The sequence below is a fragment of the Eulemur rufifrons genome, chromosome 19, assembly GCF_041146395.1.
Source record: "Eulemur rufifrons isolate Redbay chromosome 19, OSU_ERuf_1, whole genome shotgun sequence".
Taxonomy (NCBI): domain Eukaryota; kingdom Metazoa; phylum Chordata; class Mammalia; order Primates; family Lemuridae; genus Eulemur; species Eulemur rufifrons.
In genome coordinates this window covers 91,911,891-91,939,869 of record NC_091001.1, presented here as the reverse complement: position 1 = coordinate 91,939,869, position 27,979 = coordinate 91,911,891, and the positions used below count along the sequence as shown (strand labels likewise).

The 27,979-nt window shown below is 53.2% G+C and overlaps 1 protein-coding gene across 1 annotated transcript; it reads left to right on the top strand.

The window, feature by feature from the left end:
- Positions 1 to 921: 921 nt before the first annotated feature.
- EHD3 (EH domain containing 3) lies at positions 922 to 27,979 on the top strand. The gene is made up of 6 exons (XM_069494354.1): positions 922 to 1,593; positions 9,209 to 9,385; positions 11,721 to 11,818; positions 21,705 to 22,117; positions 22,711 to 22,875; positions 27,388 to 27,979. The coding sequence occupies exons 1-6, from the start codon at positions 1,367 to 1,369 to the stop codon at positions 27,913 to 27,915; spliced, it is 1,608 nt and encodes a 535-aa protein (XP_069350455.1). The 5' UTR covers positions 922 to 1,366; the 3' UTR covers positions 27,916 to 27,979.

Genomic DNA, 27,979 nt, shown 5'->3' with positions numbered 1-27,979 from the left:
CCTTTCAGGCCTGGCCTGAGTCACTCCCTTCCACCTCCCTTGAACCCTATTCTCCAGCTATGCCAGACTGTGTACTCTGCCTTAGACACACCAAGTTCTTCCATGTTCCTCATGCAAATGCCCTTTACCCGGCCCAGAATGGTTTTCCTTCTTCTTTGTCAATTCATCATTTAAGATCCGGCTCACAGGCATGCTTTCTGTGAAGCCTTCCTGAAATTACCCACACAAAAGGAATGACCCCTCCCCTGTGCTCTTACGGCCCTCTGTTCCTATCTTCTCTTAAAAGCCTGCCTTGGCTGGAGCGCCGGAAGGGAGAGTCTGTATAATGCTCATCTTTGTATCCGAAGTCACCAAAATTGTATCTGCCCCATAATAACTCAATACTTGCGGGGATTTTGCATGCTGGCTTGTTTTATTGGAATGAATGGATAAATGGATGAATAAATGGGACTTCACCCTAAGTCTAGCAAAAAGTTTGGGTAGTGACAGTTTTGGTTATTTCATGTAACCTAGTATTGGATCCCTCATTCCTTTGCTCCAAGAAAAATATTCCCCAATAGTAGAATACCTGTTTTCCTAGGGAATTCACCTCAGTAACTGAAGGAAAGGCGATTTCAAAGCAGGGAGAGCGATGAGTAGGTCAACTTTGTCGTCGCAGCCATCCCTGAGAGGGCGCCATTCCCAAATCGAGCCCCCAGAGGCGGGTGCAGAGCTTCCCGGCCGGACGCGGGCAGCATCCCTCCGCCGCCAGCCGCCGCAGGTCCCCCGCGGAGCGCCTGCCCACAAACATGGCGGCGCCCTGCGCGGCTTCTCGTCGCCGGGACCGCGGGGCCCGCCCGGCCTTGCCAGTACTCCGGGACTTCCTCTGCGCGCCGGCTTTCTGCCCAGCTGGCATTTAAATCGGCGCCCGAGGCTGCAGGATGCTGCTGCGGATGCGGAGCTGTCCGCGGGCTGCGCAGCGCCGCCGCCTCCCCTGAGCCGCGTCGGCCCGGCAGGAGCGGAGCCGAAGCATCCCTTGGCCGCACGCTGGGCAGAGCGGGCGACGGCTGCGGGGGATCCGCTACCCCGGCATCTGGCGGTTTCACTGCGGGCTCGACGTTACTTTCCAGGCTTCCAGCCCTCCTCCTCCAGCCCAGATCATTTTTTCCTCCCTCCGGCCTGGGCTGTTGATGCGGCAGGGGCTGGGCTCGGTCCCCGGAGCTGGCAAAGAGCGCGCTCCCGGCCCCCCGAGCCGCGCGCCCGGGCCATGGTGCGGCTGAGCCCCGCGCTCCGGTGAGGCGGCGGCGCGGCCAGAAGCCGGCGGCCCGGCCCTTCCCCCGAGGCGCCTTCCTCCGGGGCTGCGCGCAGGCGGCCAGCGGCGGCCACGATGTTCAGCTGGCTGAGTAGCGACGACCGCCGGAGGAAGGACCCCGAGGTCTTCCAGACGGTGAGCGAGGGGCTCAAGAAACTCTACAAGAGCAAGCTGCTGCCCCTGGAAGAGCATTACCGCTTCCACGAGTTTCACTCGCCCGCGCTGGAGGATGCCGATTTCGACAACAAGCCCATGGTCCTGCTGGTGGGCCAGTACTCCACTGGGAAGACCACCTTCATCAGGTGAGCGGGCCCAGGGTCCCGGCAGCCCACCCGCTGCCCAGCGCTTAGTCCCTCGGGCCACTCCCGGGGCTACACTCCTGCCGGAGGACAAATGGGAAGCCTTCGGTTGAGGCCTCTGAAGAAATCCGAGTGTGCGGGCATTAAAAGCCTATCCCACAATTTTTGCTGCCCCACTCCCCATCCTACCCGCTTTCTCCACTGTACTTAGCCCTTGGCCCAGGTGGTGGATTTGAAGTGCTCAAGTTCAGAGCCATCCCTAGTCTCCCCATTTTATGGATGCTGAAACCGAGGCCCAGCAGGCACTTGTGGGAGAGCTCCTGGTCTCCGGAGCACCTTAAGCTGGTGGGGGTGCCTTATAGCCTCACTTTTTAGGGACTCGTCCTTCGTGGTCAGGACCGCTTCCCTTTGCCTTTTACAGGGCTTGGCACTCAAATGGGGGCCTTACAGTTGCAGCTGAGGAGCTCTGATGGCAGCAGGCCTGGGAATGGAGGTGGGCTGGCGGGGCCCTGTGGCCTCCTGCCTGGGGGTGCCGCCTGTCCTTCTTTTATCGTTTTCCTTCTCTGAGGCACAGCTCCTATGTGTGCATCTTGGAGACTCCACAGAAGCAGAGTCCAGAAGCAGAATGCTTTTTTTCTTTTCTCTTATTTGATCTTATGGTTCAATAATAATATTAAAGGCTTTTAGAGGGGGAAAGCATATTGGCATCATCTCATCCAGCCCTTTGACTTTGCAGGTGAGTTAACAGAGGCACAGAGGAGTGAAATGAAGTGTCCAAAGTTATATAATGGGTGGGCAGCAGACTGGGCTGCGAGTCCTAGATCCATGCGAGGAGATGGTTGGCAAAATGCCTGTAACTTGGAAGGCGAGTCATCCATTCCCTTGAATTACAGAATCCTTGGGCTGGAGGCATCCTCGAGAAGTCAGCTTGTCCTCCTGCGTTCAGAGAGGGCCTCATGCTGTCCACCACAGTGATGAGAATCCTTCCTATCTTTAGGGAACAGGCTCCTCTCCAATCCACAGTCCACCCAAACGTCAAGGCCAGGCCATTTTTCCTCGCGTCATCTACAGCCATTCCAAACTGTTGCTGGTGCTGTGGCCCTCTGAGTTAAGAGTCAGGCTCCTACAGCACAAGAATGGATTTGGTGGCCCCCAAAGTCAAGGGTGCTCATCACCTGCAAGGGTTTGAGAGCAGGGGTCCTCTGGTTCCCATTCCTTGGCTGTTTGAACATCTGCAACATGCAAAGGCCTGTGCTTTGTTTGTTGAGGAGACCAGAAAAGTTAACAGTCTGTTTACTGATTTTCTAGGTACTAATTTTCTCTGCCGCTAAGCTTGTAATACAAGCCTTCTGGGAGCAGAAGGTGTACCGTGCTAACATGTCATGTCTGAACAGAACACCAGATTGAGTTTGTCCTTGTGGAGTGGACAGCCTTGGGCATAGCAACTTTGATTTCTGAAGAAGTTCAGGACCTGAGGGCAATGGGCCTGTTGGCTTTTGTCTATCTTATATTGGTAGAATGGCAAGAGCCCTTAGAGATTAATCTAATCCATGGCTTCTTAACTTCTTAAAAAGTCAGCACGTTTGGAAATCTGATGACAACTGCAGACCTCTCATTAGAAAAATGCGCATACATCCCAAGTTTGCATGTAATGTTAGGGGTCCAAGAGCCATCTATGGACCTTAGGGTGAGAACCCCTGATCCAATCCATGTCCCTTGTTGTCTTAAACACCCATTGCTGCCAAAGGTACTTCAGAGCTACCTGGGTTTCATACAAGGTTTCCTTTGTGATCTCTGTCCTCCACCAGTTCACATTTCATGGGAAGCACAGGCTGTTTGCAGACTGCTCCTGCCCTTGTGCATCCTTCCCTGGCTCTCTGGACACACCTTGGTTGCAATTCTTAGTACATTATTTGGAGCTTCTCCTTCCTGGAGCATGAGCACTTACAAGACAGCATCCATGCCTTAGCATCTCTGGGGCCTTGGCCAGGGTCTCAGCTATGGGAGGTCCCCAACAGACGTTTTGGGGAAGGGAGGGAAGATAGGGAGAGATGAGTGTCCCTGGAGGCAGGATCCCCAAGCAGCAGACAGGTTTAAGTGCCTTTTGTCTGAGACAGTCTCCTGGCTTTGCCTGAATCATCGCTGGCTGTTAACTGAGTCTAAGAAAATGGCAGAGTCCAGTTGCCACAGATGATTCCTTATCTGAGGGAGCCAGAAAGGCTGGGAGAGGCAGGTCTCTCTTCTCTCTTATCTTCCAAGTCCAAGCGTTCCCCCTCCCCAGTCATGTCAGTAACTGAATTTAGCTCCAGCACCAAAAGCTGTCTACTCCTGAAGGAGAGTTAACCAGCAGGGTAGGAGGGGTTATAACACAGGCAACCCTCTAGAACAAATTACATATTTTTCTTTCTGCTCATCAAATTCAGTAAAAAGTTATTTTTTATTAGAAAATTCAAAAAAGTACATTTGAAGAAGAAAAAAAATTACCCATATTAGTCATAATCCCATGACTTAGGGGAAACCATTTTAAATTTATATGTATATATTTTTTCCCCAGTATTTGTGGCTATTTTATAACACAGTTGAAATTATGCTAGATATAATTTTGTATGCTGGCTTGTTTTTTGTTTTTTGTTTTTTTTTTCCTTGCAGCATGAGCATTTCCCATATAATTAAAAAATCTTTGTAAGCATTATTTTAAACAGCTGCATAAACATCTCACTGTATATATATGCAATTATTCATTTAACTAATCTACTTCCTCTGGATGTTTTAGGTAGTTCTGAATTTTTTGCTATTGTAGAATCACTCTGAATATCTGTGCATATATTTTTCCATATATTGGACCGTTTTCTCAGAGATTCCCAGAAGTGGAATTAATAGGCCAAAGGTTGGGCTAAATTTTATGCGTAAAATTTTTTTTTTCTTTTTAATTTTTTTACTGAGTCATATTTCACAGTTGGTTTCCAAGAGGGTAAGTTGGTACCACTTCCCTTCCCCCAATCGAGTAAGGCTCCCCTGGGGTAGGATCTTAGCGGAGTGGCTGGGTCTGAGCATATCCTGTCCTCTCCGCCTTCCCCCATCCCTGCCTCTTGCCTCGATTATTGATTCTCGTTTCTGTCCCAGGCCTGAACCTGCGAGGGCCCTTTCCCGAGGAAACAAAGACTTGTCTCTTCTTTCCCCCAGTTCTTGGCCTTTTGCCTTCTGAGTGTCCATCCACTTTCAGTTATATGTGCTTGCCACGGGGTCTATTTCTTGTCTCAGGAAGAACACACAGAAAAGGACATTCTTCTAATAACTAATTAATGTGCTATGATCTCTGCCTGAAATAACTTCCTTGGCCTAAGGCCCGGCAGCCCAGAGTAATAAAATAAACAATAAATTGGCTTGGCGGCCACTCTCTCCAACACAGACTGCCTCTTTGGAATACAGTAGCTCTGTGTCCCTCTGGCCCTGGCAGCCTTTCCTCCTGCCTCTGCTATTTTTCACCCCTTGCTATTTCTCTAGCTGGCCTGCAGCCTCAAATCCCTCCTCCCTTGGACCATTTGGCCCGTGGTCACTCCTCCTTGCTGCCCGCTTGCCGTGGCGCCTCTATCCTGTGGGCAGTGGAGGTGAGGGTCTGGCTGCCTGGGGCTGGGGAAGGTGCACTGGATGGTGGCAGGGCTGCAGTAGAGGCCCCAGGCCTTGGCAGTGGGGCCTGGGGCTGCAGAGCTAAGCTGCCCGCGTGTCCGCAGGGGGTGCTGAGCTGGTCTGGAGGGTTGCATGGACCTTCCATAGTGCAACGTGGACTCTGAGACTTGAGCACGAGGTGGGGCTGCTGGGGTGGGGAGCGCTGCCCTGCGAGGGTATTCAGCTGACCCTTTCAGCTTCTCCTACTTCGTCAGGAGACTGCACCCCCTGCAAAGGCCTTTGCCTGTGGCTGCACCGGCTCTCAGTGGCGCCTGGCATCCCCACCCAGGCACTGCAGCATCACCATCCTGGCTAGACCCACTGACCTCTGCAAAGTCCATCATTCCAGCCACAATCCCCACAACACCTCAGTCCCTGTCCTCCCTCTGAGGTCAGTGATTGTCCTTTGTCTGTCAGGGCTCTGATCTGCTGGGTCTCTAAATGGGACCGGGTGAGAATCCACCCACTTCTTATAAGGCCTGAGTGTCACCCAAGGGAGCAGAAGGCTCAAGGCCAGATGGTCTCAGGTCCAGCTCAGGGTCTGCCTTGACAGTCAGGTGTCTGGAGGTCATTAGGAAAAGCACTTACAGGGAGGAGGAAGACCTCTGGGGAAAGGTCTCCATCCTATTCCCGTGGACGGGGGACCAAGGCCACGGGCCACAGTCTGAGTCAGCAGAACCCAGGCTCCACCACTTCCTACCCAAGGGTCCTGGTTAGGAAGGCCCAGCTGCGGTCAGGCCCCTAACCTTTCCCACCCTCACTTACCTTATCTCTAAGGTGTGAAGAATCATCACTTCCCCACAGCACCAGTTGTGTTCCAGGCACCGTGCTTGGGGCTTTATCATTCCCTTTCCCCTTTCTAGCTCCATTCTCTAACATGAGACTGAGAGGCTGACCCTCGGGAGGGTGGGGGAGCCCTTCTCCAACACAAGGGGGAGGGATCCTGCCTCCCGGAACAGCCGCTAGCTCTGCCGACAGTGCCGGGTAGTGCCCTGGGTGGGCTGGCCTGTCACAGGCGAGGGTCAGGCAAGGGAGGCTGGACAGCCTGGCCACCAGATTCTCCTCGTGCTGGAATCTCGTCATCCCGTGGCTGAGGGTACTGTGCTCCAGGGACAACAGAGCTGACTCAACTTGGCCATCAGGACCTCGCAGCCACTCTGTCACTGTGTCTGCCAGGTGCGTTACAGTCTCCCTAGGATCCTCGGAGGCCGACAGGGTGAGTGTTATCTTGGGCTCAGCCAGGGCTGTCCCTCCTTAGGCTTGTGTGTCCCCATCTCAGCTGTTTCCACCTAGGCTTGAATTAACTTTTCTTTTTTTACACTGCTGCGGGAATATTTTCGCCTGGCAACGGAGGCGATCTGTCTGGCTTCCCATAATCAGTGCTTGGGATTCCTCAATAGACTTTCCTTTCTGAACACAGTGGTGGCTTTGTTACAGGGGCACCAGTGCTGCAAGCCATACCCACATGTCCCTGAGAATCTACCCAGCCCCAGGTTCTCTGCTTGGCCCGACTGTGCTCCCTGGCCTTGCTGGTGGTCTCGTTAGACTCATTGTTTCCCCAGACCCATGTGTGGTCAGCAAGTTTTGGGTCATGTGGGTTTAGCAGGACAGCAGGCGCAGCCTGAGGCCCTGGCTCAGCTGCCTCAGGCTGCGACACCTTAATCCCAGGAAGCTGCCCTGTTCGGCTGGGAAGCCTTTGTTCATCCGCTGAGTACAGCACGTCTCGCACAGAGATGGAATTTGAGACGCCGGCATGAGGAAGATACTTCATCCCTGCTGTTTAGCCCTGTCGATTCTGGGCATCTTTGAGGCTGCCTCAGAATGGTTCTTTGTGCCGCTGTCTGTTTCCTCCATCCCTGGAGCCTTTGATGGTGCCCCTTCGCCCCACCCCCACTGCCCATCCACACTTGCCACCCCCCTTGCAGGGCCCTGCTTAGGGCGTCTCATCCAAGCTCTCACCCCATCAGGGGCTCCAGCAAGCAAGAAAGGATGGGGTTTCCCATCTTGGAAACCTTGCTTCCCAGGGGAATCTGGCCCTATGGTTTTTAAATCCCAAAAATGTCCTTTTAAAGCCCACGGGACTGGGGCCTTCTTTGGTCACCTGATAGTAAATAGCAACAGCTTTTGCATGCCACACCATAGGCATTGGGGCCAACTGAGAGCCCAAGGGCTGGTGTTTATGGAGATGAGTACGTTCCTGGGATTGTGGGCCCTAAAGCCTCACCCCATGCCCCAGGCCTGGTCCTGGCCAGCCTCCTGCCCAAACCGTATTCCTTTGTGATTCCTTCTAGTTCCATGTGAGGCTCACCCCTTTTGGCTTGTCCCCAGAGATGGCTGCATTACCTGGTCAAGGGGGGACCTACGGCAGGAAATGTAGTGGTTAGGAACATTATTTCTCAAATCCACCAAGTGCCAGGTTCCAATCCTAGCCCTGCTCGTTACGGACTACATAACATGGGGCATATTTTTTCACCCTTGTCTCGTCCTTAAAAATGGAGTGATGATCTAGGTGTCAGGGACTGGTTAAATGCTTAACATGTGTAACTAATTTAATCTTCAGAACACCCCGTAAGATAGGTTTCTCATTAGGCCCTTTTGATGATGAGAATCATAGTGCTCACATCAGAGTACAAGTGAAGATGAAATGAAATAATCCGTGGAAAGTTTAGAACAATGCCCAGCACACCACAGGTGCTCAATAATTCTGAACTGTTACCCCCATGTTACGGAGGGAGGTACTGATGTTTGCTGAGCTAAGTACTCTCTGAAGGGCATAGTCCTCATGGTTAGAGAATCCAGGTCAGCTTGTCCCAACCTCTCCCAGGAGGCCCTGGAGGAGCAGGTGCCCCGAGAAAGCAGGAAGTGCTGCCCCAGTGTGCAGCTGTTGTGATTTATTTCATCGCAACCCCAGTGCCAGCTTTCAAAATGATCCTTTGGCCACAGGAAGTCCTGCCCTCATGCCCTAATTTTTGGGCTGCGATCTGGAGGGATGGGGGGCTTCCCAGGGCAACCTGAAACCCACCTGTGGCCTGTGTGGCGGGTGGCCTGCTGGGCAGCAGTGCCGCATGCTCTCGGCACATCCGCAGCTTCCTCCGTGGCTGCGTGCCGTGGCTCTCCCACCCCCGGATCCCACCATACACTGTTACATTTGCCTAATATCCAGGGGAAAAGAGAGGATTAATGTATTGAATATGTCTGGTTAGGTACTATCCAAGGCATTTTGAATATAGTCTCCTCTTTGAAAGTTTGAATTAAATGGATAATGACCAGAGAGAGAGATTGAAAGGTGCACAGTCAGCTTCTGTGCTTAAAAAAATAAGATCATATATGTGTAAATATGTGTGAACACACAATAACATAGCACTTGTGTGCATGGAACATTTCTAGAAAGAGGAAGATACAAAGTACAGATACTACAGAGTGGGATCAAAAGTCTAGGAAAGTGTTGGAGATTCGTTTTTCATAGAGTACCTTTTACACTGTATGTATTTTGCATCATGTGTGAGCTATGTTTATACTAAATAATTAACCAGATAAATGAATAATGACCTGTGAGAAGGCATCAGAGTCTGTGGATGGTCTGATTCTAGCCGTGCCTTTGTGCAGGTGCTTCAGCAGGTTACCTTTGGTGGCAAAGTCCTCCGTGTAGGAATCAGTTCCAATCATGCTTTATTTCCGAGCCCACATCTTGCTTTTCCCCTGTACTGATTGAAACAGAGAAAGAGATAAGGACCAAGAAGAACAGATAGGATACTCTGAGTTCAGCTGAGATTCCACCTCCTCTGCAGAGTTCTTTGGACTCGGGGTCCAGCAGTCGTCTCTCCCCGCCACGAGATCTCACGGCCCTGGGTCTGCCGTCGCCTCCCACTCGAGTATTGTCCGCCTTCTAGCAGCCGTGGAGTGTTGGTCCTTGGGCAGAATGCCTTCATTGTGACTGTGCTCTTTCCACCAGGTACCTGCTGGAGCAGGATTTCCCAGGCATGAGGATTGGGCCCGAGCCCACCACAGACTCCTTCATTGCGGTGATGCAGGGAGACACCGAGGGGATCATCCCCGGGAACGCCCTGGTGGTGGATCCTAAGAAACCCTTCAGGAAACTCAACGTCTTTGGCAACGCCTTCCTGAACAGGTGAGTGTGGAGGAGAACACCGGGCCTTGGGGTGTTCTCTTTTCTCCTCCTCGGAGTATTGGAAGTGAAAGGACAAGAGCAGGGTCTTGGAAGGCCTGCTGCCTTTCCATACCTGGAGTCCCTTCATTGTCCCTTGTTTCCTGGGAATGTAACTGAGTCAGTGGCCATTGTGAGGTGCAGAAGCTGCCAATGCTGAGCTGATTCCTCCTGATTAAGGAGCAGGGAAGGGTACGACGACGACTTAGATCACATTCCCCTACCTTGCATCTCCCCCCGCCCAGTAAAAGGGAAGAAGGGTGCTCTATATAGCTCCAAGCATTTGCCTAAACATACCATGGCAGGGATTTGCATCCGACTGGAATGAGGCAGAAGAAGTTTCCATTCTGTCTCTGGACATTGTTTTTACTTGGCAGAAAGAACCCTGGTCTTAAGAGGGAAGCCTTGAGTGTCAGGAATCTCTATTTAAATCTGTGATTAAATCTGTGATTTCAACGAATGACACGTTCACCCTGATGAAGCTGACGCAGCAGGACCCCGCGTTTCCAGAGTGACCTTTCTGGTGCCTGGCCTGGGGCGTGGACTTCAATAAGGGAAGAACTGTGGCCGTAGGAGGGGCTGTTTCCCGTCTCCCTCCTGGGTGTCCTGCTAAGGGACAGAATCCATGTTGTATTTCAGCAGACACTGGGCCCCTAGCAGCCTTGGGCTCCACTCTGGGGGAATAGGAGGCCGACTCCAGCCCAGAGGGCACAGTGACACCCAGGCAAGAGCAATGCCAGGGCTGTTGAGGCCATTATGGAAAAGCTGGCATTTGATATGAGCTTTCAATGATGAGCAAAATCTTTTTTTTACACTGAAAGTGTAAAAAAAGGACATTGCAGACAGAAAACTGAGCAGAGGGAAAGAGAGACGTACTACAAGCAGGGAGGAATGGGCGAACTCGGCTCAGTGTAGGCACCCTGTGACCAGAAGACAGATGGCATCTTGAGGTTCTGTGATTTTTCGCAGGAGTGCTCTACAGCTGAGATGGTGCGTGCTTAGGTGGGCGGGGGTCTGCCGGGCACGTCCACTGGAAGGACAATAGGGAACGAGCGGGAAGACCCTCTTCCACGTGCCCCCAGCTTCGCTGCAGCCTGCACAGGGCTGCTGCACCATAGATTTCTGGGTTCCCATTTCTGTGCTACAGAGTGGTCCTAGCTCACGGCCCTCATCAGCTCTCCCTCCCCTGCTGCTCTGGAATAAGACTTGACTGCTCTCCTAATAGTGATGCTGGCCTTTAGATGCCCGAATAAACATTCCTGGGAGGTGTGACCCATCCTTCAAGGCCAGCTCCAGTGCCTTCTCCTCCAGGAAGCCCTCCCTGGAAGCTGTCTCTCTGCCTTGGATCTTCTGAACCCTTCATCCGACTTCCCTCGGGGTGCTGGTCCCATTGCACTTTGTATTACGGTTGCCTAGGGATAGGTCTCCTCTCCTCCACTGGACTGTGCTCCTTGGGGACCGGGATTGAGACATCTTGCTGTCCCCAGCAGCAGAGGTTTGTAAGCATGAACCATGGCTGCCTTGGGATCATCCAAGGAGCTTCCTCAAAGTACAGATCCTGAGGCCCACTGCTGGGGCTCTGAGTCTGGCCTGGTGCCTGGGAGTCTGCATTTTAAGCCAGCCAGACTGGCTTAAAATGCAAATTTCCAGCATGTCACTGTCTTGCACGGAGTGGGTTATCAGTAACTATTCAGTGACACCCCATTTACAAATGAGGACACATACAGAGAAGCACAATGACTTTGCCAATGAGGATAGAGTCAGAAAGAGGACCCCTAGATCCTGACTTTGTGCCCAATGATGGTTTGGGACAGACCCTCAAAGTCCTCCTGCCCCCAATCCCTAAGGGCTCTTTGTAAAGAGGAGGTGGGGGGGGTCTTTTCATTGACTGTCTAATGAAGCTGAGGGTCTGAGAGGGGCAAGGTAAGTGTGGTCACTCAAGGCAGGGAGGTAGCTGACCACGACCAACGAAGGACTTGAGGCCACAGGAATCAGACCAAGGCTTTGGTCACACATGGGGACAGGCCGTCACTATGGAGTAGCCCTGCTAGTCAGGCAGCATTTTACCAAACACACCCAGGTGCCTGGCACTTTAAGATGGATCTCGGGGAGAGATAAGAGGACTGGGGTTCATCCCCCAGTCGGGTGTCAGCCACACCCAGGACTCAGCAGGCCTACGTGAGCTGAACCCTTCAGTGTATAGCTGCGGCTCACCTGGGAGAGAGACAGGTGGTTGGAGTCGGGGGCTGAGTCAGGGAAGGTGGGCCAGCACTCACTCGGCTTTCCTCTAACTGTGCAGGTTCGTGTGTGCCCAGCTACCCAACCCCGTGCTGGAGAGCATCAGCGTCATCGACACGCCCGGAATCCTCTCTGGGGAGAAGCAGAGGATCAGCCGAGGTAAGCGAGACACGGGGTAGGTGTTGGCTCCGGGCTCCATGGTTCTGGTACGTTCACTGTCTTCCATACCAGAAGGGAAACACCCAGAGCCTTGCTGTCCCCTGGTGAGCCAGCACGCCTCCTGTGCTGTGTGGGGCCATTGTACTGACGCAGTCCTGGGCGGGGGCCAGCGGAGGATCAGGTCCACTGTAGCTCAGGAGACAGCTGGCCTCAGTCTTCTCATCTGTAAAATGGAGACATAAGTATCTGCCTTACCTTGTTGGGTTTATTCATCCAAAAGGTACCTTCTGTGGGCCAACCCTGGCTTGCTTCTTAAGTTCTGGGGGGCTTGCAGCTCTGCAAGGCACCAAGGGCATGCAGAGAACCTGAGCTCAGTAGAATGAGTGCTCTGGGTCAGAAGGAGAGGGAGTCGGGCCTGTGAACACACTGAAAACTGTTCACTCCAGACAGATAGGGGTAGGTGCTCCCTGAAGGAGGTGGCCCGGCGTGGGGGCTGGGAGACAGAACTCTGCAGCCCGACTGGCAGGTGCTGCGCCTGCCTCCGCTGCTTCTAGCACAGTGCCCTGGGCGGGTTTCTTCACTTCAGCTGCTTTCTCTGCAAAATGGAGTGGGGAATAATACGATCCTTCTTACAGAGTTTGAGGATTAAAAGAAATAATATAGGTAAAAAGCCTCCTGCCTGGCACAGAGCAAGTGCCCAGTAAACACAAGGTGTCATTGTCATTACCACCATCCTTGGGTTTTCCTAGCTCTGAATTACCAGACTAATGCTGTAAAAAGCTAAAAACACTGCTCTGAGCTTCCCACCCCCAGCCCTCTCCTGCCACAATTTGCTGTGCCCCCCACCCTTTCTGTGCCACGTGTTGTATCTCTGGCAAGAAAATCAGATGATGCCACACCGGCCCCAATATGGGAGCTAGTTGCTGGCGCTGGAGCCAGACCAGCACTCGGAAGGCAGCCTCCGGGAAGGAAAGGCTTGGGACGGGTAGGGTTCTCTGGGAAGCAGCTGGGACTCGCCTGAATTGACCTTAGGTGACTGTCTGCTTCCCGGCAGCACGCGCCTCAGCCCTCTGTGCTCTGTGGCTGCCGCTGGGGCACACGCAGGTCTGTCCTGCCCATGTCTATGCCACCGTGGTGGGGGCCCAGGGACCCCTTCCCACAGGGCATGGCCTGCCGGGCCAGCACCTGCTCACACTCAGGCCTCTGAGAGGAGAGGCCACAGCCTCACCGGGTGACAGGCGAGTGCCCCCATGGCTGTGTACCGACGAGGTCCGTGGGGTGCAGGCCACTAGTGCCAGAACTGAGCTTCTGTCCAGCGCTCCTGTGAGCCACCCGGGGGTCCTCTCTGGAGAGAGCAGCTGTCTCCGGGCCAGGGCAGGCATGTGGTGCAGGGCCAGGCTCGGCTCTGGGGGGCCACCGTGGCTGTGTGTGAGCGGCCAGGGTACAGAGGGAAGACTCAAGGCCAGCTTAGCCCCAGTCAGCACTAAGGGAAGACACATCCTGGTCCTAGAGCAGGCGGCAGGGCGCAGAGGCTGGGCGTCCTGAGCAGGAACCTGGGGGGAGGAAGGGGAAGGGAGCAGCCAAGTGGGAGGACGTGGGAAACTGTATCGTCAGCTCCTGTAATTGGCTGTCTGGGAGCCCTGGGATGTCATAGTGTCCCTGGGAAGAGGCCTGCGTCCCCTGGCCCCCTGCCTCTGTGCTGTGTGTTGGAGGTGAGGGGGAGCTGGAACCTGTGGGAAGAGAGGGGCATCTCACCTCCCTCCTCCCGGCCTGCGTGCCCGTTGCAAGCACCTGTCTCCCTGCTCAGGGCCCTGTGGAGGGACAGCGTGCGTGCTTCTCTGTCTTGCTTCTGTGTGTTCCCCCTCCTAACCCACCCACCCCACACCCAGGGGGTTCATCTGGGGCTCCCCCCAAGTTAGGCCTAAAGGGGATTTACTGTGTCACTCAGGAAGCCCAGGTCTCCTCAAGGAAGGCTGGGGAAAGCCAGCACTTCTCAAGCTGAACGACCTGGGGGTGTGGGGGCAGGGTTGGCACGTGCACCTGCAAGGCCAGTGCAGCCTGAGAGGCAGGTGCAGAGGACTCTGGCCTCTGGGGTTTCCAAGGGCACCAGACTAGGAGTTCAGACTTCTGGGCTTTAGAACCCTTTGTGTCTCAACAGGTCATACTTTCACGTCCCCATGTGTAACAAGGGATAATGATATGCATAGCGTTCTTGTGATGAGATCCATAGACCACAGTGGAAACACAACCACAGCTCTGGGTCTGGGCCTGGGTCTGGTAAGCTCCCTTATCTGTCAGTCAGGGCTGCCCACTATACAACCCCTGGGTAATCTGTGTGAATGGTCCACCTTGTAGTTGTGCAGTGCACAACCTGTGCCGCTGTATATTGCAGCTTGCTCCCAGGGCCTCCTGCCTTCCTCAACTCCTATCCCATTCTATGCTTTTCCTATTTCTCTACCTCTGTACTGCCTTACCCAAATCAAGTGCTTGGCATTCTTACCTGTACTCCTCTCTTCTGTCACCCCACACTAAGCACCAGGTACTACCCACCTCTGGGAGAAGCGATAGTCCCATGAGTGTCTATGCAGGCCGGTTTGTTCTGTGCCTTCCTGAGTCCAGACTATAAATGCAGCTTCTGGCAAGAGCAGTCTGTGATGAAAACAAGAGCTGGGAGCTTGGCCGCCAGCACTGTATTGCCAGCCTGGCGCAGTGCTGACCTCAGGAGATCAGGAGAGCTGTGGGGAGGGCATCGGAAACCCCCAGTTATCAGTGAGAGTCCAAATGAAGAACGTTTGCAGTGTGCAGAGGCCCTTCCCATCCTTCCTCACAATCGGTCATAGAACTCGCAGTTCTAGTTTAAACCTATACATGTAGACCTTCCCTACCACACACCTCCCTCCATGCATACACACATACTCTCCCCACACATTTACCCGTAACACACACATATACACACCCCCCGCCCCTCCCCCGAGCACACTGTGTACTCGTAGAACCAAAATCGCTTTGTCGTGGCTTCTTGCCTGGGGCTCTCAGAGCCCTGAGTTTGGCTGCAGAGCAGATTGGTCACTTCTTCCCTTCCCTGGGCCAACCCAGGGATAGTCCTGCAGACTGTGCCCTGCACAAGGCTATACAGAGCCTGAAATCCAGCCCGCGTTCCACTCACCAAGCCACATGCCTGGCACAGGGTTGCGTCTCTCCAGAAAAAGGGGCCTCGTTAGCAAGTCAGCGTAGAGGCACCGACTGGCCACACTAGGCTGCCCATTCTGGGGAGTGAGCTGATCCCAGGAGCTCCCTTTGCCCAGGCTGAGGTGGGGGTGTGTAACTTGGGGATGGAAGCTAAGTCCAGGGGGTTCCTGGCCAGCACCTGCCTCAGGATGAGGATGTGCTGGGGTGGGCAGGGGAGGCAGGCAGGGAGGCAGTTCCTGGAAGGGGCAGGATGTGCCTGGCCCAAGCTCATTACTGGGAAGAAGCGAGGATGCAGCAGAAGTAGGAGGCTCCGGAAGGCTGAGTGTCCTCAGCTTGGGAACCGCATTTCCTGGCTGCTTCCCAGCTGGACGTCCCCACAAGCCCCACCCTAGAAAAGCAAGGGCTGAGTGCTCACATCACAGACTACATGGCTGGAGTCTCCACCCAGCAGACCTTTTCCTGCACAGGTGAGCTCAGCAGGCCAGAGCAGGTGATGGCTTGGCCAAGTCATGCATCTGGAGTGGGAATCCTGGTCTCCCGAGTCCCAGTCCAGTGGCTTCTTAGCACATGTCACCACCTGCCCAGGAAGACGCAGCGGGTAGGAATGAGGGCAAACCTCACACCTCCCAGTTTCCTCTGAGGGTCCTGGGGCTCAGACATTGGTGGGTCTGGGCTGGTCCTCGCAGCCTCGCTCCCCCAGCCCATCCCGGGCACCCTCCCTGGAGTCCAGGCCTCCCCAGACTGACACACACACACTCGTGCGGGCACTTGCATGCCTGGGCAGAGCAGCCGGTCCTGACACCCTTCAAAAGTCCTCACCAACAGCTTTGTGGTCCTGGGGAGGCCTGTAACCCCCCTGCTTAGGCCGCTCTGCAATTACTTCGGGGAGGCATCTAATGTGGCATTTGTCCCCCATTGTCAGCCAAACTCCTCCCACATTTTGGAAATTGATGGCTTTTTATTTCTCCTTTGCTAAAATGTCTTTAAATCTTGACAGAGATTTTTGGGGGAGGGATAAGACTTTTTATGTACCCACCGCAAGCAAGTGCCTGGTTGAGGACTCAGCCTCCGAGCTGCAGGCTCACAGGGCTGTGATCTGAGAAGAGACCCTGGACTGCAAGGCAGGGATCTGCGTTCCAGGCCTGAGTTTGCTGCTACCTGGCTGTGTGAGCTTGGGCAAGCCCCTTAACCTCTCTGCGTCCCCACTCTCTCCTCTGTAAGGTAGGAATGTCCCATTTACCCGCTGGAATATGGGCTTTTGAGGATCAGATGAGGTCCTGTGCAAACGCAAAGAAATGCATGGCCTTTCAGACCACGGAGGAAGCCGGTGGGTGATGGAGAAGTGGCCTTGCTTATTGCATTTCCCTGATGGATTTCCTTCTGCCTGGCATCACTTAGAAATGCTTTCTTTCCAGTCCTCTGGCGCCTACGGTTGCGGAGAGCACAGATCCTGTAGGCTGCCCAGTCTCCCGGCCTGGGGCCTGCCGACCAGATCTCTTGGAGCCGCCAGGCTTGCTCTGAGATGTGCAGGAAGGGCTCCTGTGCCTCTGCCCGTCCTCTAGTCCATAGTTCATGAACCCGTGGGCTGCTGTGGGTCTCAGAGCCCTTCTGGGACCAGGGAGAGGAAGGGGGCCTGTCCCTGGGCCTGCTGTTCACCCCAGACACTGGGACGAAGTCTCGAGACTGAGGCCAGCCCCCTCCCTCTGCCGTTGGATCTTGTTGTCATGGCTCTACCACAGGCCCCTCATTCAGTCCCTTGTTATTATGTCCATTTTAAAGCTGAGAAAATTGAGGTTCAGACTTGCCCAAGGCCACACAAAAAAATAAATGGGAGAGCTAACTCTATGCCCTGTTCCTTGCTGGGTCCCGTCTGTGCTATCTCTATCCATTCTAGATATGCATGTAAGTCCAAGCCAAAGAAACAAGTAAATATCCACCCTACAAGTCACGTAGGCTCTGCGTTAGCCGGGAGCAGGGAGGCTGAGCTTCAGAGGAGCCCCACAGAGCCTTTGCTGGGCAGTCACCTGCACAGCCGCACCTGGACAGCAAGCCCCCGGCATTACTCAGTTTGTAATGTGATAGCGGCTTGGCTGGGTATGCGGACTTTGCAGAAGGGGGAGGATGAGTAGGCGGCCTCTTTGCTTCTAGAGGCATAGGAAGGGTTCCTGGAAGCCATCAGCCTTCACGTCAGCATCCCCGGGGCGGGTAAGACCACACTGCAGCCTTGCTGTGCCTGCACAGGCTTTCCTTGTGCCTAATCTCCATCATCCCACTGTCCTTCCCGCCCTCACACCCCCGGTCTCAGAGCAGGGAATTGTGAACGGAGAAAGGAAGCTCAGAGATCGTCCAGCCCAACCGCCTGGTTTTACAAGCAAAGAGACCAAGGCCCAGAGAGGGGAGGCTGCTTGCCCAAGGACACACAGCAAGTTAGTGGCTGAGCAGAAACTGGCAGTGGGCTCGTGTAGGCCAGTGCTCCTCTGGTGACCCCGTTAGAGCACATCCCATCTCATGGAAACTGGCACTTAGAGGGAACACTTTATAAAGGGGCCACAGACCAACAGTTCCACCTGCACCCTCTGATTTGATTTGAGCCTCACCACAGCCCTATGGTGGAGCCACTGGTGGGTTCCAATTCAGAGACCAGAAAACTGAGGCCCAGAGATGACTTGTTCACTGTCTCCCAGGTGTAAAATGGGGAACAGGCCTCCCACCCCAGTTCTGTTCAGCAAATACTGACGGACCACCTGCTGTGTGCCAGGCACCGTGCTGGTGCAGGGGAGGCCGAGGAGGGTGAGGGGCTGCCCTGCCCTGCCCAGCTCCCCGTGCAGGGGGGGACTTCAGTGGGACGAGCAGCAGATGCAGGGGTGCTGCAAGACCACCAAGGGCGGGACAGGGACGGGCAGGTGGCTGTCCTGTTCTGGCAGCCAGGACAAGTTTCTGTCCTCAGCGCCTTATTCCCCCCTTGCAGACACAGCCTCGTCATACGTCACTGGTGTCATCAGGGATTGGAGTGAGGTTGGAGCATCAGAGCCTTTTCTCTTCTCTGCCATGTCTCTGGTGCCTTTGCTGTCCCCAGCCCCATGGAGGGGTGGCTACAGTGCCAGAGTTCCCTACCACTCCCTGGCCTTGGGCCTTTCTCTCAACCTCTATAAACCTCCATTTCTGGCTGCCGGAGCCTGTTCTGGGCAGCTGAGCCACAGTGTGGGGCTGAGATTTGCTAGACAGGTGGGAGGGGGCGCAGCTGCTCCTCCCAGCAACCGTCCCGGGGGCCTGCCCAGCCACAGCCAAGATCCCAGCTGGGGAGTAGTAGGCAGCAACCTGGGCCCTGCCGCCTCCCACCGGCTGTGGAGGGAAAGCGTGGTGGCTGCAGGCACCAGAGCGGCAGAGCCATGGCCTGTGTTCAGAGGTGGGGGCTGGGGAGGGGGCTCAGGCTGTCCTGATTTTCTGAGCCCTCTGGCTCTCTTCCCACCCACAGCTGGGGGTAGTTGCCTTTGGGAGGTGACAGCAGGCCTGCCACCTGCTGTGCTAAAGGGAAGATAAAAATAGGCTGGAGCCATCCCTGGGGACGGAGGAGTGCGGGCAGCGGCTTCACCTGGAGTGGGAGTGCTGGGCCCTTCCGGGAGGAGCTGGCTGGGCCTGCGTGCCAGGGAGGGGGAGGCAGGGGCGGCCAGTGCTGAGTGGCTGCTGGCACAGTGCTCCTTGCAGTGAACCCAGGGCCCCTGCGGCCGCGTCCAGTCCTGGCCCCAGCACTTGCCGGCTTTCCTACTCTACTTCCTGAACGTCGGTTTCCTCCTCTGCAACATCAGATACTCCTTGCGCCGCCCACCTCATGAGGCGTCGAGAGGGTGAACGAGGTAGTGATGTGAATGTCTTGCCAGCCACAGCAAGCACTGAACTTGGAGTCCGAGCGCTAGGGGTCACGTCCACGGGCTGCTCCGTACAAGCAGGGTGGCCCTGGTTGGGTCACTAAACCTCGCAGAGCCTGTGCAAGTGTCTCCGAGGAAGGACCGACGATGCCCCTGCCCCCTGGCTGGGCAGAGCCCGCCCCTGACGCACTTTCCTGGGCCTTGCCCCTGAGCTGAGCGGGCACTTTACCTTGAACGAGCCGGCTGGATCTAGTTGACGGCAGGCCCTCAAGTACGCGCCACGCAGGGACCTTTCTCAGGTGGTGCTTGGATGACGCTAGGCCAGCTCTGCTCCTTCCTGAGCCTCAGTTTCCCTATCTGAAAATCAGGAAGTTGGACAACTGATCTCTAAGCTCCTCCCAGCCTCGTGGGTCTACGTTACAGGAGCAGGGAGAGAAAACGCCCGTGTTAATTGAGCAGCTGACAGATCTTGGAGAAATCACATGGGAATGGCAACACCTGGAAGCACTTTACTTACCAGTATCCGAGGGAGGGTTTTACCTTCTGTGGTTGGTTGAGTTCTCTTACAGCCACTGGGAGAGCATTAAAGAAAGGGGTCCTCGGGTGAGCTTTAGGGTGGCAGGTTTCCCTGTTCATGCCGAGCCCCTGTGATGACGCCTTCACATGCCCCAAATACGTACCCTACTGGGTGTTAAAAAGATGCCACAGGGGCGGAGGGGAAATACTCTTAAAACCTAGGCCCCTCGGCTCCATCCATTCTCCCCTGCCGCCCCATCTGAGGCTGTAGCTTGGTCTGAAATGACAACCTTTCAAAGCCAGCTTAGTGCAGCAGTTAATAGCATTGACTCGAGCCACCTTCCTGGATTTGATTCCCAGCCTCACCACCCACCAGCTGGGTGACCCTGGACAAGTTCTTTTGCCCTTTGTGTCTCTGGTTACTCACTGGAAAAATGAGAGCAATATTAGTCTCCACCACAGAAGGTCATGTGAGGATTAAAGGAGTTAATGATTACAAAGTACGTAGACCAGTGCTGGGCGCCTTGTAAATGCTACATGAATGCCAGCTGTTACTATTGTTATGATGGACCAGTGGTTCTCAAAGTGTGGTCCTTGGGCCGGCAGCAGCATCACCTGGGAGCTCGTTAGAGACACCCCACCCTCCACCTGCTGAATCAGAAACTTTGGGGGTGGAGTCCAGCCATCCGGTTTTAGCAAGCTCTCAGGGGTTTCTGATGCAGACTCAAGTTGAGGACCCCTGTTACAGACAGTCAGGACCTCACTGACCACTCACAAGTGCCTGGTGTCTAGCCTCCCTCTGTGAAGCAGGGCAGGAGCCGCTAACTTTTTCCTAATGGTTTGGTTTCCCATTCAGCAGTGGCAATGAGCTTTGAGTCCCCAGGGTGTGTTCCTTGTAACCCTTGTGCTGTGAGAAGCCAGGGTTGTTGATCACATCAGAGCCCAAGGAAAGGCCGCTTCCTGGGTGCCAGAGGCGTGCCGTGAGGGAACCGCAGAAGGAGGGCCTGGGAGCCCTGCTCAGACTCAGACTAGGAAAGCCTGATGCCTTCATTCTCATCCCAGTGTTGCTGCTCATGGGCTGTGTGCCCCTGAACAAGGCACTTGGCCTCTCTGAGCCTCACTTCCTCATGTGTTGTCCTATTTTATGGAAGAGGAGATGGAGGCACAGAGAGGTAGGACCTCTTCCAGCTCTGAGTGTTAGTGAATGCAGACCGCTGGCATGACCTCCTCCTCCAGCCCCTCTGGGATCCGTAGCTCCTCAGGGTTGAGCACAGCTGGTGCTCTGGAGCTCCTGGAACCAGCCTCACTTGGAGCAGCTCAGTGCAGGTGTGACAGCCAGAGGTCCAATCACAGCCTAAGGAAGAAACTTCTTGTGGTTTTAAGAGTTGGGAATTCTGTGCTGCAGCCAATGACAAAAGAAAGAAGTGAGCTCACATGCACGAGTGAGAACAAGTCATGTGTTTTTATAACAAGAACTGCAGGCCGGGCACGGTGGCTCTCGTCTGTAATCCTAGCACTCTGGGAGGCCGAGGCGGGAGGATTGCTTAAGGTCAGGAGTTTGAGACCAGCCTGAGCAAGAGCGAGACACCGTCTCTATTTAAAAAAAAAAAAGAAAAGAAAAGAAAAATAGAAAAAATTAGCTGGGCGTGGTGGCGCACGCCAGAGGCTGAGTGAGGAGGATCACTAGAGGCCAGGAGTTTGAGGTTGCTGTGAGCTAGGCTGACACCCGGGCACTCTACCCCGGGTGACAGAGTGAGACTCTGTCTCAAAAAAAAAAAAAAAAAAAAATACAAAAAACTGCAGATTTCTTCCAGATCCATGATGGGTATGGTCTGAACCATCATCAACATCTTACATTTGACCATTTCATTGTGTTCTGACCTTGGAAAGAATTTGAGTCTTTATATCAGATTAGGTGTCCAGATTTTCTTCTCTGAGAGGGCTCCTGGCTGGCAGATACAACAAGCGAGGGTAGGGGCTGGATGGTGGCTGTGCTTTGTGGGAATAATGTTGATAATAATAACTAGTGTTTACTGAGCATCTACTAAGTGCTGGGCTCTGAATGTATTGAATCCTCATAATTCAAACAACTAGGTACTATTATGCATTATGCACATTTTTAAGATGAAAAGACACTGACTAAGAGACATTGAGTAACTTGCTTAAGGCCAAACACTTATAACATGGAGGAGTCAGAATTTGAACTCAGATCTGGTTCCCAAGATTGTGTCATTTCTACTGCACCTGACTGCCTCTCCCCAAACCACTACCCCTGGCCCCAAAGGCCCCTACTCTGACTGTCCCTCTGCCGACAGGGTATGACTTTGCGGCCGTCCTCGAGTGGTTTGCTGAGCGGGTGGACCGCATCATTCTGCTCTTCGATGCCCACAAACTGGACATCTCTGATGAGTTCTCGGAAGTCATCAAGGCCCTCAAGAACCACGAGGACAAGATGCGAGTGGTGCTGAACAAGGCCGACCAGATCCAGACGCAGCAGCTGATGCGGGTGTACGGGGCCCTCATGTGGTCCCTGGGGAAGATTGTGAATACCCCAGAGGTGATCCGGGTCTACATCGGCTCCTTCTGGTCCCAACCCCTCCTCATCCCCGACAACCGGAAGCTCTTCGAGGCCGAGGAGCAGGACCTATTCAGGGACATCCAGAGTCTACCCCGAAACACTGCCCTGCGCAAGCTCAATGACCTCATCAAGAGAGCCAGGCTGGCCAAGGTGAGGCGGCCCCTGGGCGGGGCCAGGAGCTGGGGAGTCAGCTGCAAGAGCAGAGGGTTCTCACCTCCAACAACTGGGCTGGTGCCTGCCCGTGTGAGAGTGTCCTGGAGCCACTGCATCACGAGTGAGGGCAAGAGAGTATGGTGGCCATGGTTACAGGCTCTGGGGTCAGATGGCCAGGCTGGAGCCTGACTCCCTTGTTATTGTCTGTGTGATACCCAGCCCGGGCAAAGCCCTTATCTCTCTGTGCCTCTTTCCACCTCTGCAAAATGAAAGGGTCATCAGAGCGTAAAGTGGAGTAAAGACTGTCAAAGCCCTCGTCACAGTGCTCGGCACTTTAGGAAGTGCTAAGCAAACGTCAGCAGCGTGACATCCCCAAGCAACTGTGCCTTGACCTTAGCTTCCCCCAGCCTCACCTTGCCCAGGTGATGTAGAGAAACAGCTCAGCACTGCGAGCAACGTGGGAGCAAGGAGGGGTGGGGGCAGGAAGTATTTAGGAAGTAGGAGCAGAAGGAGAAGGGAGGGATACAGGGGAAGAGATGGGGCGTCGCCAAGGGTCTTGATGCAAAGGCATCTCTCTGGCCATTTGGCAGGTCCACGCCTACATCATCAGCTCCCTGAAGAAGGAAATGCCCTCGGTGTTCGGCAAGGACAACAAGAAGAAGGAGCTGGTGAACAACCTGGCTGAGATCTATGGCCGGATCGAGCGGGAGCACCAGATCTCACCTGGGGACTTCCCCAACCTGAAACGGATGCAGGTAATGAGGGTCAGGGGCTCTAGGACCAGGGACAGTGTCCCCAAGCTGGCTGTGCAGTCTGAGTATGGAGGAGGCCACCCTTGGGGCCCCCAGGGAGAGACTAAACCCAGAATCAGCAGGCCTGGACCTGCCCTCCCTGCTGACTGTTACTGGCCCAACAGGTGCCGTGTCTGGGCCTGGGGAGAAACACGGAGCCCAGCACGCCCAGTGGGCACACGTGTCTTAGATGATGTTTGGGGGCTGACACTACCAACTGACGACCTTTCCTGGTCACAGCCAGGCTTGCACATCCCCACTGTCTCCTGTGCAGTGGGGCAGGTCACCTGACTGAGTGTCCAGGCCCTTAAGTACTTAAGTTTACCTCTGAGCTCCCTTTGAGGGGCAAGTTGGGATGCAGCCACGCAGAGGCAGAAGTGCACATGGGAGCTTGCCATCCTTGGGTCACACTGCAGGCCCCTATCTTGGGCCAAGGGCCGTCTCCCATGGCTTCTCATGGTTTTCCCCAGAGCCGTCCTTGGAAGGAGGCATTTTCATCTGCCTTTTTACAGATGGAGAAACTGAGGTCTCAGCATTTTCCAAGTGTAACATTCACACAGTCTGCGGGTGGGAAACCAGGAGCTATCCCCAAGGTCCCACTAAGCAACCTCCACCCCACACTGCCCACACTGACTGGATCCTCTCTGAGCCTCTGTCTCCTCATCTGTAAACCGAGGCTGCAAAAGCACCCCTTGTGCGGGTGTTGTGAGCATCACCGAGATAAGGTCTGCAAGGCCCTTAGCACGGAGCTGGGCACAGACCTCCCTGTGCAGTAGCAGTTGGCAGGTGGGATGTCACCAGCGGGGGAAATTGGGTGGTGAGCACAGAGGACTTACCCTCTGTACAATGTTTGCAACTTCTTGTGATTCTATAATTATTTCAGGATTAAAAAAAAAAGGATTTTTTAATTAAGGAATAAGAAAACAAAAAAATAGCAGCCACAGAAGCAGTTATAGATGCTGCTGTTGCTTTTGCTGTTGTTTTGATCTTTAGCTAGCTTGGGGACCAGTTTTTCAAACTAAGACTAGGATTTGCAGAACATCACTATAGTCACATATAGGCATTTTTAGTTTCATATCAGGTAAAATAAAAAGAAAAAAAAAAAACACCTTCCAAGTATGCATCTATTTATCAGTTCATTCATATAACCCCCTACCATGAGCCAGTCCCTAATTTCAGGATTGCTTAAACATACCTTGGGTTTTTCAGTGAGCCTTGGCTTGGAACACTTCACCTCTTCATTTCTCATTGTTAAGAATTTAATGATCTATAAACAAACATTTGGGAAGGTGACATTGGGAAGGGACCATACAACCCCCTTTTATAGTGTGAGGAATCTTTTCACAACATAAAGCTTTTCACCTCCTTATTTGTTTGCCAGTTCGGTATTCTGTTGTGTAGTCAGATGTGCTGAATCAGTAGTGTTCACAGCTGTCCTGTGGGAGTGTATGTGCAGGGCGATGGGAGCATCCACCGTGCCCGGGGAGATGCTCAGATCCATCCACCAGACACACCTAGAGGGGAACTGGCAGGCAGAGACAAGAAGAATGGAGGTGGGAGGCACCTCAGGACGTCATACCCTGAGGGCAGGAGATGGGTATTGTCTGCTCTGCCCCCCACACCACCTTCCCCCCCACCGCCTCCCTGGCTCAGCCCCACCCTAGGAGTCAGATGAGAAGCATCCAGGCTAACTCTTGCTCTTGAAATGTAGCTGTGGGTGTTTTCTGAATTTTTCTGTCCCTGTGCACTGGCCTCTTCCCAGCCAGAGCCAGAGCAGGAGCAGAAAGTTCTCACCTTGTCACCCTCTAGGGGCCAAGGAGAAGTTGGGTGTTCTAGAATCTGGACCTTACAAAATTGCAAAGACCTGCAAAATAGAGCATATTTTTTTTAATGATACGGTGTGGGTAGTCATGTGAAGGCAAGGAAGGCAGGTTTTATAAAACCTGTATGCCTGCCTGTGCCTGCTATGTCAAACCCTCGGGGGAGAAGCCAGGACAGTCGTGTGTCAGTTAACAACAGGAACATGTTCTGAGAAATGCATCGTTAGGCTATTTCGTGGTTATCGAACACCAAAGAGTGTCCTTACACAAACCTGATGGCACAGCCCACTACACAGCCTGGCTGATGGGAAGGCCTGCTGCCCCTCGACTACAAACCCGTACAGCATGTACTGTACTGAATACTGCGGCAACTGGGACCCAATGGTAGGGGTTCGTGTATCTAAACATACCTAAACATAGAAAAGGTACAGTAAAAATATGGTATAAAAGATAAAAAATTATCCACTTGTATAGGGCACTTACCGTAAACGGAGCTTGCAGGACTGGAAGTTGCTCTGGGTGGGTCAGTGAGTGAGCGGTGAGTGAAGGTGAAGGCCTGGGACACTATGGTACATACACTACTGTAGACTTTGGAAACACTGTCACTTAGATGACACAAATTTATAAAAAGTTTTTCCTTCTTCGATAATAAATTAACCTTTTTACTTTATGAACTTTTTAATTTTTAAACTTTTTGACTCTCGTAGTAACACTTAGCTTAAAAATATAAACACATCGTACAGCTGTACAAAAGTATTTTCTTTCTTTCTATCCTTATTGTTAGGGTGGAAAACCTAGTAGGTGCTCATGGCATGGGTGGAGAAAGAGTTCTCTCTCAGAGGTTAAGATACATAAATAAAAAGTTTATTTTATCCTTTAGAAGGACTGAGAGAATGAGAGAGAGACAGAGGAGAGAGAGGGAGAGCAGGGAGACAGCGTGGCATCCCAAAGAAAGAGAAGGGGTTTCCCCAGCGAGGCCGAGTGGCTCACTGATTTTAAGGGGGAGGAAGAGAAAAGAAATAGCGATGGCTGTCAGTTAATACCAAAGGCAGCAGCAGGTAGGTAACAAAAACTGCAAGGATGTCAAAGTCCAACAATTACTTTCCTGCCTTCCTTGGAGGAGGGATTATCCCAGGAGATGTGGCTGTGTCCTTGAGATGTGGTTGAGGCCCTAGTTCCTTCTCCTGCTGTTTACTCGGGAACTCTGTAAAAGCAGATTCTTAGAAAACAATTTTGAAAGAGAGATTTACATCTCTTTTCCATCCATTCAGCTCTTTTCAGAAGTTGTGCGAAACAGAACTCCCACAGGGCGTCTCTTGGTGAGAGAACCCGTAGGACTGATCTTTAACTGTTACTGGGGGATGGTGGGATTAGGCATTTTCCTGTTATTTTTGCAAGGCCGCCTCTTTTACTTATTCTGTAAGCTTCTTTTATTTTTAAATGTCTCCCCCTTATTTTTTTTACTTTTAAAACTTTTTGCTAAAAACTAAGACACAAACATACACACATTAGCCTGGGCCTACACAGCGTCAGGATCATTAATATCACTGTCTTCCACCTCCACATCCTGTCCCACTGGAAGGTCTTCAGGAGCAATGACACGCATGGAGCTGTCATCTCCAATGATAACAATGCCTCCTTCTGGAAACCTCCTGAAGGACCTGCCTGAGGTTGTTTTACAGCTAACATTTTTTAGTAAGTAGGAGTACATTCTAAAATATGCAATGATAAAAAGCATAGTATAAGTAAATACATACACCAGTAGCATATTTGTTTATTATCACCATTAAGTATTTATGTATTATACCTAATTGTATGCACTATACTTTTACACAACTGGCGTCACAGTAGGTTTGTTTACACCAGCATCACCAGAAACACATGAGTGATGCGTTGCACTACGACCTTGCAAAGGCTCTGATGTCACTAGGCAATAGGAATTTTTCAGCTGCATTATAGTCTTATGAGACCACTGTTGCATATGTGGTCCATCATTGGCACATGACTGTGTTTTGAAACTCTCTTAAGTGAATTCCGATGAGCATCCTAATTGAGAACCATAGATTTGGTGATGACCTTTGCACTCTATTATGATTCGGGTTTAGCAACCTGTGCCTGCTTTTCCTTTACTCACTGGGGATAGAATGTGATTTTCCCACCTCAGAAGGGCGCTGGGTAGTGGAGGCACCTGCAGTGTTTTTCAGGTACAGTGTAACCCTTGTTAAAGCAGAGACCCATGGGACTCAGTCTCAGAGGGTGCGGCATTCAAGAAACACTAGTCCACAGCCAAAACTAACGTCAAAAGAAATTTAAGGACTTGTTCTCTGGAATAACATTAAAGGGGATTGAAATAAGTAGCTCAAACCAATACTTGTTAAAATTCCCTTTCTTCCCCAGCCCCTGCAACTGTTCTGCGCCCTCCTGAAAAACTCTGTCATCAGCCCAATGGGCCTTTTTTTCTTCTCTGTCATATCTTCAGTCATTTTGTGACACCCGTAGATCAGTTTAGCCTCTAGACCAAACTCCTTTCGTTGGGGAAAGGAGCTGACTGTGAACATTCTGGTATTCATAGAGGCGTCTTCCCTCCCAACAAATGGGCAGATTGGATGTTTCTCCTTCCATCATGTTCTACCTTCTTTTCTCTTGCTCTTCCCAGGACCAGCTGCAGGCCCAGGACTTTAGCAAATTCCAGCCGCTGAAGACCAAGCTGCTGGAGACGGTGGACGACATGCTGGCCAACGACATTGCCCAGCTCATGGTGCTGGTGCGCCAGGAGGAGTCCCAGCGGCCCGTCCAGATGGTGAAGGGAGGCGCGTTCGAGGGCACCTCGCAAGGCCCCTTCGGGCACGGCTACGGGGAGGGGGCCGGGGAGGGCATCGATGACGCTGAGTGGGTGGTGGCCAAGGACAAGCCCATGTACGACGAGATCTTCTATACCCTGTCCCCCGTGGATGGCAAGATCACAGGTGCTAATGCCAAGAAGGAGATGGTGCGCTCCAAGCTACCCAACAGCGTGCTGGGCAAGATCTGGAAGCTGGCCGACATCGACAAGGATGGCATGTTGGATGACGAGGAGTTCGCACTGGCCAACCACCTCATCAAGGTCAAGCTGGAAGGGCATGAGCTGCCCAACGAGCTGCCTGCCCACCTCCTGCCCCCGTCCAAGAGGAAACTTGCCGAGTGACAGGAGCAGGAGGAGGTTGAGACAGGCGGGTGTTAGAGGGGGAGATGGGAGCAGTGACCACACA